The following is a 21,301-nucleotide window of genomic DNA, read 5'->3' on the forward strand; positions in this document are numbered from 1 at the left end:
TCATATCTCTATAGTAACCTGCATAACATTCAATTTTCTAACTCTCACACAATCACACGCTATGCTTCCAACCTTTTTCCGTTGTTGATAAGTTTTTTGTCGGTTGTGCGAATCGAAACGGAACCCAATTAGTGGGTTGGCGGAAATCACTATGGAAACTTACTCATACACATCATTTGTCTGTCTGGCAAACGTGAGATATTGAATTCTCCTTTGGTTTAGAAGTCTGTCATTACACACATCACCACCAAAATTTTATAAACTTTTTATAAAATATGGATTTTTTACATGACGTAAGATTTCTTAGAAAGTAATGTTTTAACCTTCATCTTGTACATATACCTTTCTAACAAGGAGAACAACTGACCTTCATATCTGTAGTTGTATTGTTTCATAGCTATTGCAAGGCTAGGAATCAGAAATAAAAAACTGCGGCACAATGAAAGCGAAACACAACTTGCCACGGCTAACTATGTATTTACTTTTGGCCTACTCTTCCTTCCGAATGTTCAAAGATGAAAACAAATAGATCCTACGGGTTTGTAAGCAAACCGTGTGAATTATTTTGGACTGTCGAGATGTCAATCTAAGGATAAGAAAACAGATAAAAGAAAGTGAAATTGAAAGTACACACGAAGAGGAGCAGCACAGGTTTACACTGGTGCGATATTGAAAAAAAGTCTTTTCAGATGATAAAGTTTCAGAAACGGCAGAACAAAAAGATTTATTCAATCAATTCAGTAACGAAAAAAACTTTAAATTGTCTGTGTGTGTGCAGTCCTGTGGGAAAATGTGCTCATTAGAGTGGCTTGATGAGAATCTAACGCGGATGATGTGATGAAAAAGGAAAACAAAAAATGGTGGAACCGAATAGTACATGATTTTATGACGTCGGATGTGCTTTTGGGGGAACGGAACAGTGTTAATCTGAAGTACACAAGCAATCTGAAAATACCCAATTTCCACTTGCACTTTGTTCGGAACTCTCAGAAAAATCAAATGAATACATTTGAAAAGGGCAATACGATCTCATCAGGAATATCTATGAGCACTTTCAGAATTTTTTTTAATTTTTGAAACAACATGGTATAATCATTAATATTTGAGCAAGTCCAGAGTTTTGAATTTCACATTGTTCAAGTTGCTCAATCTTTTTCATACACTGAATTGATATCATACATTGTTCTTGTAAGTCAGTCAGTTTTTTAATATCACAATCAGTATCTTCCTTTTATTTGATTTGTGAAAATGAAAAATGTGGGTGTTGTTTGTTTCGAGGAGATGTGTTATGTTTTACGCATTTTTAGTTCAAGGTTTTTCTAAGATTCACGCAAACCATTCTTTTTATCAATATTACTTCAGTTTCTTATAACTGTCACAGTTCTGTTTTCAAAAATAATAATTTTAAGTTTGCTTTCCTTATCAATTTGAACATGTGATCTATGTCTGACCTAATTGAACAGTATTTCGCATTTCACATTTCTCAATTTCTACCAACATAAACCACGGTTTGTGCCGTAAGTCATGGAAGCTAATGTAGTGTAGTGATTTTTTTTTGTCTTTCACTGCTTCTCGTTTGCAGTACATATTTAACATCATACGTCTTTCATTTGGCTTCTATCTGCCTTCTTATCATTAACCATTCAAATGATAATCAGACACATAGTTTCATTTTCTCAGACCATATTTATTGTTGGTTTGACGTCTTTTCGTGGCTCCATTCTAACCGTTAGCACCGTTTACGTCTTGATTTTTCAGAATTTACTTCCTAATTTTATAATTTTTCATTTTCAGATGTTAGACCTATATCCAGTTCAAAATTTCACCGTTGAACAGATTGAGTACGAGAAAAACACCAGATTTCTTCAACCAGCATGGGATTGGATCAAGGTATAATATTTTCATAGGTTTATATCTAAACCGTCACATTTTCCAGAATGGAAATGAGCACATCTTGAGTTCACCACTCTTCCCACCATTTTACGCTCTCTCCATCGACTACACCTGGGTTGCCATATTCACATGTGAGCACGTACCACGGGCACGGTTAGATAACATAATTTCCGGTTTCTTTCAGTTATTGACCTTTGCCTCTATGATGTTCCATTCTTCAAAAACTCAAAAATACAAAAGGATCGTAAAGTGACATGGGAGTTGATGAAGCAGTCACTGAAACTTCAAGGATGGAATCAGCTTCTCTGGATTTATCCAATGGCTCTCGTTCAATTGATTTGGGTTCCAGACACCGAGTTGCCGATTCTTGCACCAACTGTATTTGAGGTGGTGTCACAAATTGCTATCTTTTTTCTGGCCTTCGATTTCACCTACTTTTGGTTCCATTATATCAATCACAAGGTTTGCCACTTTCATTCAACCTAAGATATGATTCACACACAAAACACGATTCTGCAAAATAAAGTAATGAGGTTATCAATGGAATAGGTTGTTGAAACTACGTATACATCTGAAAATGTATTATTACTATTATTATAGTTTTTTTTCAATATTTCTCCTACAGACGTTCTTGAAAAACACTTGGTTGTGATGCATATCAGGCTTATTCATTTTGGAAAAAAAAACTTGCTAAATAGATTTTCTGAACTTTGAATTTATTGCAGTTTTCTCTGAATTATCATATAAAAACACGTTATCTTGGAGATGACTAACTGATAAGTTTATAATTTCAAAAAGTACAAAAGTCATGACATCATGGAACATCTCAAATATGAAATAAGTTTTCAGGTGAAATGGCTGTATCGTTGGTGCCACTCGGTCCATCATATGTACTCATCTCCGTTTGCCGCTTCTGCTCAACATCTCCACCCGTTTGAAGTAAGGTCGCCAGAAGCTTATCCCAAAAATGAATTACATTTTTCAGTTGTTCTTTGTTGGCACATTCATCACCACAGTTCCATGGATTTTCCCAACTCATTGTTTGACCTACTGGCTTTGGTTCTTCGTCGCACAAAGTGTTTCCTATGAAGTGAGCGACTGAAACCGAATACACCAGTCTTTTTTCAAAAGTTCATTCAGAACATTTTTTCTTTCCTTCAGGTTCACATCGGATACGACTTCCCGTTTGCTCTCCATCGCATCTTCTGGTTCTATTCCGGCGCCCCTGCTCACGATATGCATCATTTGAGACCATTGACGTGCTTCCAACCATGGTTCAATTATCTTGATCGTCTTATGGGATATCACATCACATATGAGGATTTGAAGAGAATGACAGAAGCGAAATTCAAAAAGTTTGGATTGTATTCTGCTGAAGACGAGAAAGGTCTTATCAAAATCAACTGAAATTTCTGTTAATATGTGTTTCCATTTCTATTCAGTAAACGTTTGTTGCATTATAAATGACGAATTCGTGTTGCACGCAAAGGAAAAAAAAAACTCTTAAGAATGCGTCTCGCTCCAGCTCCAGACACCAGAAAAAGTGAAAGTAACCGAATTAGGGGAAAATGTGAAATGGAAATGTGAAACCATGAAAAGAAACTGGATCAAAAGATGAAAGAGGTCATGTTTGTTCAAAAACTTTAAAAGGCAAGGTTTTCATGTTTTGTTCCTCGATCCAGGTACTGTGTTCTTTGAACTTCAAACCTTGTTCAACATGCTCGTTGTGGCTTTCTCGTTGATGAGATTTGTACGACGGCCTCCTTTCTCAATGTGAAGTTCTAGTTGGCACAAAAAGATAGAAGAGATGTCGGCGGACTTCTGCCAAACTCAGAATCCTATTCAAATGGACGATTAGCGTTTAGTCTTTCTCTCTCACAGGGCCACCCATCAAAGCCGCAAAGATTCGCGCATCCAAAAACGTCGAAAGAGGATGAGGACCAATTGGAAATGAGACATGGCCAAGAAGAAGAAGAAGAAAGGAGCAGTCCTTCCCGCATATTTTCACTAGTATGTGTGTGCATTTATAGCCTTCTTCTTCTTCTTCTTCTTCTTCTTCCACAGCTCCTCCCACGTCGTTGGTGATGAGAGCGAAGAGGGCCCAGACGGGAGCCCCTCTGCGCTTCTTCCACTTGCATTGTCCATTCAGAATCGATAGCTGCGAGTGTCTTGCCATTTTGTCTACTGCATTTGGCGGCTGCTGCGAAGAACCTCACATACGTCTTCTTATTAAAATTTGGAACAAGCGACGACGGCCAACGGGTCATTTTCTTGTTTTGTCGTTATTCTCTATTGCGTGTCACATATAAATGGATAATGTCTGTTTCCAACAACGGCTACGAGGTAAATTTCTAATTTCTGAGCTTTTTTTATTGCTGGTTGCGTGCAGACAGGTTATTAGACGGGGAGAAAAAGAAAGAATGAAAAGCACATGCTATAATTGCAAATATTTGTAGGTACATGTTGAAAATGCATTTAGAAATGACGGAATAAAAATTCAAATAGAGATTCAAAAACAGGAGCAAGTGTACTGTAGTTTTTGATATCAAATGTATGGGATTCACGTGAATTTTCAAAGAACGGACTTCGCCCTTTTTATGATAACAACAAAGGTCCACTATAGTCGCCCAAAGTATTCGGCTTCATTTTATAGATAAGGGCCCAGCAGCCTTGAAATTGACAGTTCTCATTAAAAAAAAGGAAAAGATAACAGAAACTTTGCCGCTGTATAGAACTCGTCATACAGATTGAAAACTGAAAATAGAAATCTAGTGTTCCAGAGGGGTCGACATGTCAATCAACCGAAAACTCAAAATTTGAGAATGGGAACTTGTATTTGTTTATTGTTAGTGAGGTCTCACTGGGTGGTGTCTTGGCCTTTGCACACACTCTGTAATACATACGTCGTCTCAATTTTCAGATTTGGAAACCAGAGTCCGCAAATGGAAGTTCTTGAAGTTGGGGTTGACTGAGGTCCGTTTACGACCACGGGACCGAAGGTCAACATCGGTGGATCAGAAGCACAAAGGTATGTTTTTAAACTTTTGCTAATAAAAATTAGAGCATTTTTTCATGTCTATGTTATGAAGTAGATAGTATTCTTCTAATTACCAGCAATATTCTTTTCAGAATGCTCGTCTACCTCCTCAAGTCCACAACACCAACGGCCAAATAATATCGGCTACTTAACAAGTCCAATGGAAAGAAAATGTAAGTTCAATTCAAATGTTGTTGAAAACAACGGTATTTTTCCAGTCACACCCCTGACCATGAAACCATCTCCGTCTAGAAGGGATACTGAAAAGGATGCTCTTGAGTTTGAATTTCTAGAAGGGTGCAAGAAATCCGGAACGTTAGATATTGATGGTATTTTACTTTAAACTATTTTTCAAACACCCCCGATGTTTTTAATGTCAGGTGTCAAGCAGGCAGTAGATCCAAATGAAATCCATATCATCGGCCTGCTCGGAAGTGGTTCTTGTGGCGTGGTTGAGTCGGCAATGGTACGATCGAAATTGATGGCTGTGAAGGTGAGCATTACCACGTCGGAAAGCTTGATAGATGGTTGCTATAAATCTCATTGAGCTTCGTATCGAAAACCCTGACGTGCAATTTCGGCATGGAGGAAATGAGATTGACAGAATCGTTGCATACAGAATTCAAAAAATAGTGGGCCCTTGTTTTCAATGGGTTAATCTTGAGTGGAACGACCAATTGTAGTGGGGCTCTCGTGGTAGTAGGGAGCATTAGAAATTCCATTGTTTTTTTTTTGTTGATTCAATTGACAATGCAAAGAGAAAGGATGTGAGAAATAGAAAAAGGACCTCCAACCGACATTCGGGGGGAAAATGCACATTGGGATTTTTCTCTAGTTTCATTCAACATGAAAAATGAGAAAGGAAACCCGGAAGAAAAGGGTAAGAACAAATTTGAACTTTCGCATAGTGAGAACAGAAAATGATACATAGCACCCATGAGAGTTACTTTACTTGACACAGAATCATATATCTGTACGTCATTGCTCTCAACTTCATCTTCTTCAGACTATGTACAAGAATGACAATAAAGAAAACTTGAAAAGGATTCTCCGTGACGTCAGGATTATGTCTCTCTGCAATTCTCCGTTTATAGTAACCAGCTACGGATATTTCATGTTCAATGTAAGTAAAGGACATCCTTGGATATACAAATACTATTTTTCCAGTCATCAGTCAAAATTTGTATGCAAATAATGGCAGCTTGTTGTGAGAAACTATTACGGCGCATATATCACTCAAAATTGGATTTCTTCCCCGAATTCGTCGCCGGTCATATTGTCTACTCGGCGATTAGTGCGTTAGATTATCTGAAGGAAAAACATGTAAGTGGAAGAGGAGTGTAATGCTCTCAGAGCAAGATAAACATTTCCGGATTTGCAGTCGATTATACATCGCGATATCAAACCATCTAATATCCTCTTTGACGACAGTGGTAATATAAAGCTGTGCGATTTTGGGATAAGTGGTTTTATGACTAATTCGATGTCACACTCCAAAAGTGCAGGATGTCCTCCTTATATGGCTCCTGAAAGATTAACGATCGAGGTGAGAACAAAAATCAAAAACGGGGTTTTCGCATTTTGGGAAAATTGTGAGAACTGGTGGATGTCTCCCAAAGTCACAACTTTACATTTTCATTTTCCCAGACAAACTCCAAATATGATGTGAGAAGCGATGTATGGTCATTGGGGATTACAGTATACCAGTTGGTCACCGGACTATACCCTTTTCCTTTGAACGATATGGAATTCACAACACTAACTATCATTGCCAATTTGAATCTTCCATCACCAAGTTTGAAAAAAGAAGTAAGCTCTGGATATCGGGAATTGAAATAAAAACTTTCGAAATTTCAGACAACAAGAAGTTTCTCGCCACTTTTCATTGAATTTCTAGACTTTTGTCTGAGAAAAGATGTTCGCGAAAGACCGGAGTACAAACAACTTATGGTGAGAACTAATTTATAATTACGGAAAACCTGACGTTTGTTTCAGAAACATGACTTTTTCCTCGACTATGATCCTGCCAGTGGAGATTATTACAAACTGAAAACGGTATACTTGAAATGTCTCCAAGCCATGTTTTATGTGTAGTTTTCCAGATTAATGGTAACACTAATCAAGTAGCAGATTGGTTCAACGATATAATAAAACGATCAAAAACTGAAGACGAGCTGAAACCGATCCCCAATACACCTTGCGTTAATTAACAAATCAATTCAAATTTTTCTATGTTTATCATTGCAATTACATTTTTAGACGTTTAATACTTTGAACTTTTAGAATAATTTTACGAGTCAAATCATACCACGGGTTTTTCACAACTTTGCTTATGTTCTTCTGTTTTTCGGTTTGCTTTCACTTCCTTTCCACACCCAATACGTGGAAACACCCAGATGACTAACTTTTTCTTATCAATAAATATAATGGTCGTCTCTTATTGACATCTTCCCATTCTTTCTTCTTCGCTCTTTTTCTTCCGCTTTTTTATTAGAGCAACCACATCATAACTGGTTTGAATTTTAACCGCAGCTCTTTTTTTTCAATTCAGAAAAAGTTTGAAAACATTTTGAATATCAAATTTCAGGATGCCTCAACTTATTCCAAAAAGAATAGCCAGACCAAAATTAGATCTCCCTGAACTGAGAGAGCCGGAAGTTGACTTTTTGAAAAATGGACCATCTGGTCACATCTGTCTCTCTGGTGTGCGACTTGGTGTTCCACCAGACATGATCACCGGTGGTACAAGGATTGGAAGTGGCGAGGGACATGCGGCAGTTTATCGTTTGGTTTATAATGGAATTGTTATTGCACGAAAAGTTTGTTTTGTAAAAAAATTATTTTGAAAATATCGAGGAAGTATTAAGGATGTTCGTGTGCAATTAACTTTTGGAGCCGATAATGAAGATATCAATAAGATGTTGAACAAGAAATTACGTGAAGTTAATGTTATCAAAGGGTGCTCTCCGTGTCCGTTCATTGTTCATTTTTATGGATATTATGTTCACAAAGTAATCGGAGTAAGTTTAATTTCAAATTAGTTCTGTAAAAAGTTTTTTTTTAAATTTCAGTGTGTGAATATTCATATTTTCATGGAAGAATTGGCACTGAGTGCATCGTTCCTAAAGAGAGAAATTAGTGAGAGAGGGCAGCAGATACCCGAATTTGTAATTGGTCGCATCGTCTGTTCTGTCACTCATGCCCTGTGGTTTCTGAAGGAGAAAATGGTACTTTTATTATTGAAAACCACTGTCTTTAATGTTGAAAGCTTCCAGCAAATCATTCACAGAGACATCAAGCCATCCAATATATTGATCGATAATGATGGAAGAGTGAAGATTTGTGATTTTGGAATCAGTGGAATCCTTCAAAACTCTCTCGCTATCTCCGCAACAGGCGTTCAACAATACACAGCGCCGGAAATCAATGAAGTAAGTGCATTGGGTTTTTCACTACCATAGTGGTAAGTTTTAGCAATCGTTGGTTCACTCGCCAGGTTACTCTATCAAAAGTGATATTTGGTCACTTGGTATCACTATCTTCGAGTTGGCCACACTAACGTAAGTTCTTTGTTTTTATGATTGCTCACTCTTATCGAATACAAAAATGTGGTATTGTGTCGAGTCAATAGACTATTCATGTGAATAAAACAGTAAACAGCATGTTTCAGGTTCCCGTACCCTTCTGATATCTCAGGAATATGTTTGTCTGGAGCAATCTATAATTCAGCACCACCGCGTCTGCGAAGAGTAATTCAGTGATGAAGAAATCAATAAATTATTTTTTGTTTACAGGGAGCATTTAGTGACAACTTGGTGGACTTTGTCGAGAAACTACTTCAGAAAAGCAAAGACGATCGACCGAATCTCAACGGAGTTATGGTAACTAAAAACAACTGCACTATGCCCGCCGAGTTTCCAATTTGTTCTAATTGGTAATATTTGCAGGAGTTGGCTTTCTTCAAGGAGCATGACGTCCCGTTTTCTTGCATTGGTACTGGAGAGGGAAATGCGACCAACGCGAATGCAGAAAGACCGTCTGTTGGAAAATGGCTCGATGATTTTCTTTTCCCTGCTGAATAATTTTTCCGGTTATTTTTTGATATGTAAGGTTTTTAGTGAAACTTAATTCCTCTCTATGAATGTACATGTTAAAATACGGCAAGTCAAAGATTTTTCATCTTTCTGAAATATGTTTCTACTCTGTCATCATAACACAACTCACATTCTCTGTTATCATAAATCTTCTGACCACTACTCCAAATTTCAAAAAAAAAGTAGGCGGTACTTGAGTATTGTGTCTGACTCAATGGAGTAAATCAGAATTTCTCACGAAAACAGCAACAATGATGTCATTGAGATTTTTGGCTCGTCAATTGCTTATGAGTAATTGTAGCCTAGCATATTATTATTTGTATTTTTGTGATGGACACACGAATTCTTTCCCGTCAAATTACAACACTCGTACTAGGATCTGTAGTTGGTAGAAGATTCTTCTCTGACTCATTTCCTAATTCACATTACACCACGTTCTCTCATTCATTATCACTGTTCCTCTCAAATCCGAATGGAAATTTTTATTTTTCTCTGTGTTGGTTCATCTTGTGTGCATCGGAAGTTGTGTTGACCAAAAACGACTTGCTTATCAATAATTTTCGAGTTCTAGATATAAAGCTGTCAGGTCAATAGCGAATTCTCGAAACCAAAACTTTTGAATTCATCAACTTTGGTTTTCCAACTTCTACATATCTCCTTCACTAATCTCTGCTATTTATAGCGGTAAAAACCAAAAATGATCAGGATGTAATCGAAAAATCTGGAGGGTGAAAGGAAGGCAGACGAGGCAAAAAAGGAAAATAAATTAGCTCTTCCGGACTTTTATGACCTCTGATTCTATTTTGTTCCTTTGATTGCATCAATTGTTGCTGCACATCTTTATACTATTCATAGATTCATTTATGAGAAAAGTTTTGTCATTTTTTTCAGTTTTCAATAATTCCACCTAAGTTGAGGAAGAAAAACATAAAGGAACAAAAATACTTCCTTATGAAAATATTATTTTGGATCAAAACGGATATCCATGGAAATTTTACCGTGTCAAACAAACGTTCAACTCACATTTGTCTGACATCAAATATGACTCGTCTAGCTATTTTTCGCATTTTTTAATCCTGCAGGATATTGAGTATGCGTAGACATTTGGAAGAATAAAATATAACAAAGACCAGAAAATAGTTCAATTTTGTGCTGCTGTTCAGCGTAAATTTCATGAATGTCCTCTGTCTAAGCACCACTTTCTTATTTTTTTATGAGTTGATTCTGGAAGAGGAGTGACTTGGCAAAAGACACAAAAACGGGAGCACACATGCACTTTCCTTCAGTTTTCCCAGCTTCGCTTTGTCATCGCAGGAGTTGAAGCAGTTTTTTAACGATTCAACATGTGTTTTAGTTGTTATTTTTCCTGCAATGTTGTTCTTCTAAGTTATTTCTTCCTGAAAAAAAACGTCGGACGTTTGAGCCTGTCCTTCTGATACTCCCAGTGATTTTTGAAACTTGCCGGGGCTTCTTTGAGAAGGAAACGGGAGGCAGATAATGAAATAAATACATAGCTTCGAATCAAAAGAATGATTTTCTCACATTACTCATGGCTTCACCCTCGTATCTCTTCTTCTCATTTTTAACTCGTTCGTTGAAACTCAGTCTGAGATATTCTCAATTCAAAAACGCTGTTTATTGATACGTAATTCCATTACTTTTACTCAAAAGATAGGAGTAAACGATTAGTTTATGCTTGTTTTTAAGAAAAAAGGATTATTTATGAATTGGCGAAGAAGATAAAGACGGAAAGCCAAAATAGGAGAAAATAGAAATCTCTAATTTCTCTCTTGTCTTCAATTATCCTCATCTGCCAAAATCCTTTTTTGTCTGGTAGCTATGGTGACTTTCTAGGTGAGAGATGAATTTTCAGAAGAGACATGTGTTGAATATTCTAAATCCTTTTCTGTGATCTTTCCTCGCAATGTGGTCTCCTACAGATGTGGGATTATTAGAAGGGGAATGTCACTATTTTAGGTTTTCTGAGTTTCTGAGCTTCAGCCTTTTGCAAGATGTGAGAATATCATTGAGTACTAGTCAAAGGTATGAGAATGTTTTTGGTACATTTTTCTCGTTTTTCTCATGATCTGCAAGACAAAACTTTGATTTATTGAACAAGTCTATGAAACTTTTATAATCTTCATTTCTGCTTTCTCCTATGAACGGCATGCTCTTGTATATTTTGTTATTTCAAATAAAAGGAAGTCAAATAAGTCTTCACGAATCTGCTGAACCTTTGATAATCCAGGATAAGTTATTTTAGCAATAAAGTTTTTTACGCGAAAGAAATCTTTGTGCGAACGTCATGCTAATAATCACTAACATCATTTCGCTTATCTGCCGCCTAGAACATCCTCTTCATCGTAATAGGATTGCATAAATCTGTGAACTACTGAGCAGCCTCCTTAACACATTCCCAAATTTATTGCTTATCAACGTTATCTCTGACGTTAGTCTTCTCACAACACAATTGGTTTCTTTGAATAGATGTTTCTTAAGGCTATTTTTATAGAACCAGCCATGAAATTCTTCCAGACTTTTGTTGGTAGAGAGGTGACGTCAACTGATTTATAGAATTTCTAGACCTTTTGTTCATACAAGGTGAGTATGAGCTGTTCCTCTCTGTTCTTTTAGAGTTCGTTAATTAGGAAAATATAATGAAAAGAAAAAGCTGTGATGTCTTGCCCTATACCTCTTTAGTTCATCTTTTTTATAACATCTGTTTTTTTCAGCTTTTACTTTTATCCCCTTCAAAATGTATCTGTTTTTATGAAGATATGTGTCATCGTCATTGTTAAACGAGAACCGCAAAATTTTCTTGTCCATTTTCTTGTTTTTTTCTTTCCTGCTTTGAATTTTGTGTTCACGACCTCACATGGTTATTTCGGATTACTGACGACACATCCTCATTTACATGGCTACATTGATTTTGTTGAACGATGAATTGGCTATCTTCTGGAAAAAAACCAAAATTGATAAAAGTGTACGCGTGTGTGTCACATGATGTTTTTAATCCTTGCCTGGTATTAAACAAAAAATTCTTATGGCTCGCAGGGGGTTGTCTATAGCTGTTTTAGATAAAGATGTACGTAATCGGAGTGCCAGAGTGAGTTGATTGTCTTTTGCCTTTTGGACTCGTCCGAGTTGATTTGGTAATTTATGGAATGTCATGTGAGTGTCGAAAAAGTCCATGTTGAGCCAGCCTCCCTCTCTGGGAAACCGCCGGTTTTGCAATAGTTATCAGCTTTCCATGAAGATATTTCTATGATTTATTCATTTATCATCTTCTTATTTGCAACGTGTTTTTAACGGCTACCCACGATTTTATCAATATTACTGGGAAGTACCTTCTGAGCATCATATTTTTCATATTAAACCCTAAAAGTCTACTATCCAGCTGTATGTAAATTTATTATCCTTTTTAGTTCATTCTCTCAGTGTTCTATTCATTTTTTGCTCATCCAAGTGTTTTTTGAAGCCGGAAAGGTGGCAGAGGTCATTTCCTTTTTTCAAAGAACGGAATCATATCAACTCACGTTTTGGCTGGGTGTCATCTATATAAATTTTTCAAAACGACTTTACCAACCCATTTTGAATTTCTGAACTTGTGCGTTTTTTTCCAGACCATTTGTTATGTTGTTTTTTGAAAACAATTTAAACCAGAAGACAAGCGGAATTACATCTCCTCTCAGGCTGTAATTTTTAAATCCTACGTTTCCACTTTCCTTTATTTTTTTTCGTTTTCACTCCATTTGATTCTTTTTTCTTTTCTTTCCCATCTTACATTTTCTAAAAGAACACAATGATTTTCGGTTTTCATTCTGCTCAGTAGATGCCGTTTATTTTAGTTGCACCCATTTCGGAAACATTCAGAAAAAAAGCTAGGAGTGGTTTTGGATTTTTGGATTTTCAAACACTTCTGATTCATTCAAAGTCCATGTGTTTCGTTTTCTATTGAAAAGAGTACCAATTTCTTTTTGAGAGTGACGCTATTTGGGAACAAAAAAGCTTTTGAGATGTAGGGGGCAGCGTCAAGTTTTGAATTACTTTCAGAGTGTGTACCTACCATTTGTTGACTCGGTTCCTACCTAGTTCATTCTGAAGGCTCCATTTTGTTTTTCAATAGTTACATGTATGGTTAGCTATGCATTTATTGAATTACTGGTCTCTCGACAAGTACAAAAGCGTTCCTTCAAACAAAATGAAAAAAAAAAGTTCGTTTTCCACATGAATGTGACATGATGATGTTTTTTTTCATTTTCAAATTTTTGATATTTCCTAATGAAGTGTGACCTGAAAATTTCAATGATAGTATGACCAATGTATTACAGACTTATCAGAAAACACGAAGAGCCTTGTTCTTAAAAATAATACAAATTGTTCCTTCATATTGTTAACCTATTTACCCCCTTCAGCCGTCCTAATTTTATAACTCGTTCCAAGTATTTCTTGCTACTCACACTTTCAAATTATCTTCTACAAAATTGTCGTATTTCAGACGTGATCGGGATAGAACAACACAAAGGACACGGCTCAAGCATAGACTTATCAACTATGCAAATGGAGGTAATCGTAATTTGATCACTTCTCCCCTTTTTTTCCTTCTATTCTCATTTCTTGCTTTCCAAAGAAATCTCACACTGAGCAGCCACTACTCTCAAGTCCATACTCGATTCGGACTTTTGTCTCCGCCAAAGAAATTTTCTTTTCTTTTTTCCATTTCATTCCTGTTCTGGTTCTGGCTCATTGCCAGCTAATTTCTTGAATTTTAGTTTTTGTCTCGTGTACATTGTTGTTTGAGCTTTGTTCTTTCCATTCCTCTCCTCTTACATTACCAGCTGTATCAGGAGGCAAAATACGAGAAAAAGAGTAAGAGAATGAAAAAAAGACATATAAGAAAAACACTGAATCAGTGAGTGAAAGCTACTCAACCTCATTCCTCGCTATCAGCACACCTCCTAATATTTCTCTCTCCGATCACATTTTCTTCTCACGCCCTCTAAGTCTTGTGTTTTCCGTTTTCAGCCGGATCTCTCCTTCTCTGATGTTATCACTGGTAGCACTGACATAGACATGGAACGGCCTAATTCACGACTACATTGTCATCCGGAGGTGTCGTACAAGTGTACTGTACAGCCATATTTCTCTCTTCATACTCATACTCCAACGGTGTACAGCAATGTAACAAAGCATCGGCCTAGTCTCGGAAGTGAGTTTTACTCGAATTTTACATATGGTCAAATTTTTTCGAACTGTGTTAAAAGCAATACAAAACAAGATTTTTACACTAAAATTGTTTTCGTATACTAAAAAATCAAAAATCCTTTTTTTTCCTAATCCATATGTTTCTTCATAATTGTTTACTTATTAAATCAAAAAAACTAATTTATGCAACATAAAAATGTTGCCTTGTTCTTTAGTCATTTTCTAAGAAATCACGATTACGCAAGGAATTTCATTATTTTGCATTTTCGCAGAAAAAAGAGTATTTATCAAAATTGCTTGTCATTCTACCAAAAATTAAATAATTTGTCATTTTTTTCAGCACTTCAAGCAGCTGATACTCTTCATGCAAGGCGATTTCTCAGTGATAAGCGACGGAGTTACAGGAATCGAAGTCTTGTAAGTGCAAACGTATTTTAAGATTCAATTTTTTGTTGACGATTATAAAAACGATTGACCACTTCCGCCTCAATATTCAAATTTCGAAATTTGAGTAATCCAAAAATAGAGTGTTGAGTGTCGCTTTTTGTTTTTCACGGAAGCAGAAAACGACAAAATGGCGTTATTCGGGTGATGTCAAAATAGAGTGAAGAAATGTGCCGAAAATAGGAAAAATAATCTGTAGATTTGAATGGGCGGAGCTGAGAAACCAGAACCGACTTCTGGTGTTTTACTAATTGTGAGACTAACCAGGTTAACCATATCTCAACTAAATTATATTAGCTCTCGAGGTAAAACTCGCCTGGAAAACAAGAGTTCTCTGCCGTAAAGCAATGCATCGAGACTCACTAGTATGCTCGTCTCCGGTACTTTTTTTTTAAACTTTCAGCTTTCAATAAAAATAATTTTCCAGGGACCCACAATTGCATCCGCTCCATCAGTGGAACAAGAAGACTACCGAACACCTCGACCATCTTTTGATAGCAATGGATATGCTGGAAAAAGTTTCGATTTCAGCAGTGCCTATGGACACCATGGAGCATTTGGAGCAAGTGAATCTAATGGACTTGTTAAGGTACAAACGTTTTGTTTTTCACTGGTAACCTAATATCTTGAGTTAGAGAACTATGTGCGAAGTTCTCAATTTCCGTTCAAATATTTGGAAGTAAAATTGACTTGACTTTGTTTTACATGCATTTACAACAACAATGTGTAGGTGTATATCTGTAAATCTCGTAATTTTTGTTCAAAATGCAAAAATTATGTTCGAGATTTTGTAGGTGTACTCGAGATTGATGTGTTTCCCTATATCCGGTAGTTTGAAGCTTTTTTCGCTTTTCAATGATAAATGAGGTACAGATCTCTCATTGTTTTTTCGAGACCCAAGATTAGTTGAGATGCGATTTGATTATTCTCAGCTTTTTCATACTCTTATTTCTTAGCGATTTTAGTTTTTGATTTTTTGAATTGTAGCTTGAAAGCTCTTTTTTAAGCGATGCTTCATACTTTAATTTACGAATCATTGACATCCATGCACTTTTAAAAATCATGATATGATTTCAGGTTTCTGCTGATTTTCTCCGGTTAAACGGAAGTCGACAACAATTCAAAAATCTTCTTTCTGCTCGGAAAAAGCTGGGTTCCCTTCCGCCTGCGTACACTAGGATCGACTATAGTCGGGAGTCATTGGATTCACACTCCGGTGAGTAGTAGTCAGGTGGAGATGAGACAAAATAGGGATGTAATTGTACTTAAAAGCACTTGATACGGTAGTAACAAATGAGAAATATGTACGACCACAATAAAGATTTGGTATAAAATATGGTCAGCTGTACATATAGAATTCTACTTTTTTGAATGAGATGCTAGGTTATCAAAATTCGGTTGAGGAAGATGAAAATACTGAATGCTGTAAGTAAGTTTATTAAAACTTGATGATCCCTAGATCAAAAGATATAACATCATAATATTGAATCACTTTTCAGCTCGAGTACTCCCACAACATCATGGTCCTGTGATAACGGTGGAAGACACGGGTTCCCAATTGCGGATCAATAACATTAAACCGAGTGTGAATCAGAATCTGCTGGAGACATCATGTTCTTTTGAGAAAAGTAAGATTTATCTAACAACGAGGTATTGTATTTGGAAATTCTAGGAATTTAAGTTTGAGCCCCAATTTTCCTTGAACTTTTTTCAACTGTTACAAAAAAATCAAGAACAAAAATTGAATTGTGTTAGGATAAGCTCACAAACAAACAGCTCTGAGAAAAAATATGTTCTTCACAAATTCACACGTGTGCTTCTTGCCAAACCAAATGAGGGTGTGAGATTTCCTTCAAATGAGATTTCTTTCACATGTGTAATGTTTCCATTCTGTTTTCTCTATGATCAATTTGTTTGGTGTCACAACTACTCTTTTCACTAAAATATTAGTGAAATTTTGGAAATTCATCAAAAGTGCAAACTCAGTCATTCTCTCAACTACATTAATCAAGGACTCTGATCATGAAACATCAGGTGATGATTCTTATTCATTGCTATCATCTATTATTCATACTAGAATTGTTGGGGGTCTGGGTTGACACTGAAACTAACATCATTGAGAAAATACAATTTACACTTTTGTCTGAATGCATGCAAACCAGTTTTAATTTCCGGAAGGGAAGTAGGCAGTCATATTTTTTCGATTAACAACTGAACTGAAGCTTTCGAATTTTTGAAAAAGAAACGTTTTCTATCAAAAATCCGCTATCACCATGAAACATGAGCATCGCATGCAGTCCGATTTTTGGAAGAAGCGAAAAATATCGCAGTCAGGTAACAAGTTCTCTGAGAATTAGCTTAAAACTGAGAGAAAAGTCATTCGAAAACCAAATTTGATTTCAGCTATGGTAACACAATGTGAGAGCAATGGATCGGTGACGTCACACAATACAACTTCCGCTTTTCAACGAAATAACAGCAGGTAAACTAGAAAATGACTTCCATCTCTGGTATTGTTTTTTTTTCTCTATTTCCTCATTCTTTTTCCCATTTTCCCATGAGTTCTGCAAACACTTCCTTCTCATTTCTAATGATCATACAAGAATGTATATCCAAGTAAATCTCGGCTTCTCAACTAAAGTTTATTCTGGTTACAGATATGGAGTCCCTATTGATAGTATTGCTGTCAAACAGGTTTATCGGGTTCGATCGGAACGTCTGACCAATCGGTAAACTTTTGAAAGCAGCAAGTTTTTTCCAAATCGTTCTTTTTCAGAGTTCGAATCACGGATAGGTCACTTTACTTGGCTCTTTTTGGTGTCATACTAATGCTGGTTGAATCAGAAATTACTGCTGAAAGGATTTATGGTGTTTCGAAAGCACATTGGATCTCTCAATCCCTTCGAGTCGGTGTCACTTGTTCTACAATTGTTCTTCTATATCACATCATCCTATATCATTTAAATGATATTGTGGTAGGAGATAAATGGAAATGTATTAACTCTAAAACATATTTTTAGCTCGAACTGGTAGATTGTGGAGCTGATGATTGGAGAGTAGTGGTGACAACAGAACGTATCATTCAATTTTGCATTGAGTTCATTTGTTGTGCTATCTGTCCGTTACCTGGTAAGTGCAGAATACAAGTAGTAGATCAAAAAGATCAAGAACAATGTTACGTTACTAGTACAAATCGTGAATTTTTAAAATACAAAATCTAGTTTTTTGAATGAATAAATATATTTAAAAATAGAGAATTAGTGATTCATGTGTTAGAACGAACTCTTGTCCCCTAGAAAAATTGTTTTAATGAATAAGCTGATTACAGGGAGTGGTGATATGAAATGGACATTTATCGAACCATCGTTACACAAAGATGGTACAACTGAAGGGCGAACAGTGTCAACTCGGAGTGTAGAACTTCCAGTGGATGTTATTCTGTCCTGTTTCATGCTTTGTCGATCTTATTTGTTTGCAAGATTCATGGTTCTGCATAGCAAACAATTCCAGGTTTGAATCTTTCATACACGGAAACAAATCTAATGCCAACAATATTTTCAGGATGCATCAACGAGAACTCTTGCAGCATTGAACAGAATTCAAGTCAACTTTTCGTTTGTAATCAAAACTTCTCTCGACCAACAACCAGTTTTGTTTCTGACCTCGTTTACTTTTATCTTCTGGATCATCATGTCCTGGATGTTTGTACAATGTGAGAGATATGGATTTTCCGGGAAGAACCCTCAATCAATATTGTACTCGAACTCTCTTTGGTTCATTGCAATCACATTTATGCTGAATGGGTATGGTGACATTGTGCCACAAACTAATGCTGGAAGGTTTATTGCGATTTTTGTTGGAGTTGTGGTAGGAGGAATTGTTTCTGTTTCCACTAATCTCAAATTTTATATTTAGGGAGCTGTGATTTCCTCGATTCTTATTGCGGTCATTTCTCGGAATATCCTGCTTTCTCAAGGCCAACGTAATGTGAACAACTTCATGTACGACAGCAAATTAGCGAGGGAGCACAAGGAAGCTGCCGCACGGGTTCTACAACACACATGGCACATTCACAAATGTCTTCAAGGAGGGGAAGGCGGTAATCGACGACTTCGAACCTATCAGAGAAAGTTTTTGAAAGCAATTCACAAGTGAGGAGCAAATTAAGCTATAAACTATTTCTGATAAGACGTTTCTCAGGTTCCGAGCTGTTAAAAGTGAAATGCGAGAATTTTCCGAGAACAACAGTCAGAACAACCCTCAAATGACTCGTCTTGTTACTGATATGCACACTTCTATGCAGAGATTACTGAATGTTCAAGAGGAAATGAGAATGCAAATTGAGGTAGGAAAGCGGAACTCTGTAATGACTGATATACAGTTGTTTCAGGTTTTACAACAGAGTGTCCGTAATCATTATCATCATTCTTCTCCAAATGTTCCTCAACTCCAAGGTACATAGTACAAACTTTTAGCTTCTAATTTTCTATCAATGGTTTTCAAGGTCTTACCTCCTCTCCGGTACCATCTGAGCGCCACGACAGTCGCTCGTAACTACTAATCAGTGTCTTTTTTCCTAACTTTTGTTTCTTCGGTCACGTTATCTTTCATCAATATATTTTGCTCTAACCCTAATATCAACACATTCTTCCACACCCATTTCACATTGTATTTTTTTTCCTATTTTCCAAAAGTCAGTCCCGATTGAAAACAAAACATTTCGTGTATTTTTGTTTATTGTGTAAAAAGATGAAACAGAAAATTTAAATGAATATAAATTAAGTTTGAACACGTTTCTTCACATTTTGGTTGGGCTTGCACTCAAGTACTGATTCCTGAAAACATTGTTTTTGTGAAGTTTAACAACTTCTAAACAATTACCACAGCTTCGTGAGGGTTGTTTGCCATTTTTTGAAATGTGGCATCATTTTTGCGACTTCTGCTTCATTTTGTGGTTGTTTCAACACATCCGACACTCTCTTTGCGAAGTTTTGAACCATCGGATGGATGTCACCTGAAAAGTCTGAAAAGATCCATGTATTTTGGAAAATCTCTCATGTTTTCTACCTGGAAGTTCGATGTAGTTTGCATTTTTCTTGATTTTCATACCAAGTGGCGGTAGATTTTCTTGGGTGTCAAAAATGAGCTCGGTTTCAGATGTTGATGGTGTTTCTGAAAGATATTCTCATAAATTAATGTTCATATTTGAACAATTACCAGCTGTTAAATCTACTGTGTAGAACATCGATGTTGTCGTAGCATCAGATTCCGATGAAGAAGCAGAAGTGGTTGGTGTGGTTTGTGTGGTTGTCACTGTTGTTGGTGTTGGATCCCGGACATAGTTGGACGACAGTGAGTTGGCAGAGGAAAACAACGTCTCCGCTGGCTTACGAATCACTGGAAGAATTACAATTATGATAACTACCAACTAACTTGTGCGCAACCTTGCTCGAGAGTGTTTTCGAATTGAGGAAGGCTCTCTATAGTTTGACCCTCTGAATTAGTTTCATATTTAGTGAAACAGTCCGCAGCAGTTTTCATATCTTGAGTAATTCTGGAAATTTCTCTTTAGTTTGATGAGAGGATATGTACTTTATACCGGAAAAGTTTCCCATGACCAGGAATCACATAATCCGCATAACAGATCACTTTGTTTCGACTAATTTTTCCAATAATTGGGTTCCATGCTTCTTGAAACCAGATACCTGCAGCCTCGTTGGCGTCCTCTTCGTTGTAGAACAGGTCACATGAAAAACACATCATTTGTTTGCAAAAGAAAAAGAGTGAGATTTATTTACCAGCAACTGCAATTATTCCGCAACACGAGACATTGTGGACCATGACCGTCACATCCTGGGCTGTGTGGCCAGGGGTGTTCCAGAGCTGAACGTTCGCAGTCAGTTGCATAATATCCTTCTGAAAAGTTCAGAATTTGGAGAATTTCATGTCATAACTGATTTTTGAGACCCCTGATGTTCACAGTTATTCGAATTTGACAGTTTACAATGGACAACTTTGTTTGCACAACTGAATTAACACTAATAAAAATCCATAGTTTCCGTATTTTATTATTAGCATAATAGGATCAACGCCTACTAATAGGAAAATCGAATTTGATTGTTTCACCGAATTACTGTTTCTTACTAACCGTGTGAAGTTCTGTGGAGATGAAATTAGTGTCCGAATACTCATAACTTCCAAAAAAGTGTCTTGCGTTCGGGAAGAAATTTCCTTGTCCAAAATGATCAGGATGACCATGAGTAGTCACCACGTATTGTATTTCTCCCGGAGCGATGTTTCTCGATGCGATGCCTTTTAACATGAGCTCTTTTGAATGCACATCCGTTGCGGAGGGTGAATCAACAACAATGTAATGGCCACCATCATATACCATGCTGACCGACGCTGTCAAGTTCATACCCTCAAACGGAAAACATCGATTAGGGAAGAAAGAAAGAAGAGGGATGTATATCTAACAAGCTTCTAATTTTGGTTTGACTCACATGCTGAACTCTTTTAAGACTTCCTTCTACTAATTGCTGCACGTACGTTGGATTTTGTTTTTGTGCTGGCTCAATGTAGAACTGAAAAGATTTCATTTTGTTTTCAGGTTACCCACGGGGGCGAC

The 21,301-nt window shown here is 36.7% G+C and overlaps 5 protein-coding genes across 5 annotated transcripts; 3 read left to right on the forward strand and 2 right to left on the reverse strand.

Moving 5' to 3' along the window:
• Positions 1 to 1,794: 1,794 nt before the first annotated feature.
• Positions 1,795 to 7,140, forward strand: GCK72_024413 (uncharacterized protein; the record flags this gene model as incomplete). The annotated part of the gene is made up of 17 exons (XM_053735871.1): positions 1,795 to 1,890; positions 1,937 to 2,024; positions 2,078 to 2,355; positions 2,743 to 2,832; positions 2,879 to 2,983; positions 3,055 to 3,280; positions 4,814 to 4,921; positions 5,023 to 5,103; positions 5,149 to 5,259; positions 5,311 to 5,423; positions 5,937 to 6,053; positions 6,098 to 6,253; positions 6,312 to 6,476; positions 6,578 to 6,739; positions 6,788 to 6,880; positions 6,926 to 6,985; positions 7,033 to 7,140. 17 exons carry the CDS (start codon positions 1,795 to 1,797, stop codon positions 7,138 to 7,140), a joined length of 2,157 nt encoding a protein of 718 aa, XP_053579437.1.
• Positions 7,141 to 7,518: 378 nt separating this feature from the next.
• GCK72_024414 (uncharacterized protein) lies at positions 7,519 to 9,012 on the forward strand (the record flags this gene model as incomplete). The annotated part of the gene is made up of 8 exons (XM_053735872.1): positions 7,519 to 7,749; positions 7,798 to 7,950; positions 8,002 to 8,157; positions 8,206 to 8,361; positions 8,405 to 8,490; positions 8,601 to 8,679; positions 8,725 to 8,811; positions 8,878 to 9,012. The coding sequence occupies 8 exons, from the start codon at positions 7,519 to 7,521 to the stop codon at positions 9,010 to 9,012; spliced, it is 1,083 nt and encodes a 360-aa protein (XP_053579438.1).
• Positions 9,013 to 14,097: 5,085 nt separating this feature from the next.
• Positions 14,098 to 19,227, forward strand: GCK72_024415 (uncharacterized protein; the record flags this gene model as incomplete). Its single annotated transcript, XM_053735873.1, has 15 exons — positions 14,098 to 14,233; positions 14,570 to 14,646; positions 15,101 to 15,262; positions 15,751 to 15,889; positions 16,173 to 16,301; positions 17,077 to 17,155; positions 17,331 to 17,402; positions 17,450 to 17,648; positions 17,694 to 17,802; positions 18,002 to 18,183; positions 18,235 to 18,540; positions 18,589 to 18,824; positions 18,874 to 19,018; positions 19,064 to 19,127; positions 19,178 to 19,227. 15 exons carry the CDS (start codon positions 14,098 to 14,100, stop codon positions 19,225 to 19,227), a joined length of 2,085 nt encoding a protein of 694 aa, XP_053579439.1.
• A 244-nt stretch (positions 19,228 to 19,471) lies between these two features.
• On the reverse strand, positions 19,472 to 20,436 carry GCK72_024416 (uncharacterized protein; the record flags this gene model as incomplete). Its single annotated transcript, XM_053735874.1, has 6 exons — positions 19,472 to 19,508; positions 19,555 to 19,687; positions 19,741 to 19,845; positions 19,891 to 20,070; positions 20,118 to 20,227; positions 20,273 to 20,436. The coding sequence occupies 6 exons, from the start codon at positions 20,434 to 20,436 to the stop codon at positions 19,472 to 19,474; spliced, it is 729 nt and encodes a 242-aa protein (XP_053579440.1).
• A 27-nt stretch (positions 20,437 to 20,463) lies between these two features.
• On the reverse strand, positions 20,464 to 21,067 carry GCK72_024417 (uncharacterized protein; the record flags this gene model as incomplete). The annotated part of the gene is made up of 2 exons (XM_053735875.1): positions 20,464 to 20,589; positions 20,822 to 21,067. The coding sequence occupies 2 exons, from the start codon at positions 21,065 to 21,067 to the stop codon at positions 20,464 to 20,466; spliced, it is 372 nt and encodes a 123-aa protein (XP_053579441.1).
• Between the last annotated feature and the right edge of the window lie 234 nt (positions 21,068 to 21,301).

Source organism: Caenorhabditis remanei, chromosome X, assembly GCF_010183535.1.
Source record: "Caenorhabditis remanei strain PX506 chromosome X, whole genome shotgun sequence".
Lineage (NCBI taxonomy): Eukaryota > Metazoa > Nematoda > Chromadorea > Rhabditida > Rhabditidae > Caenorhabditis > Caenorhabditis remanei.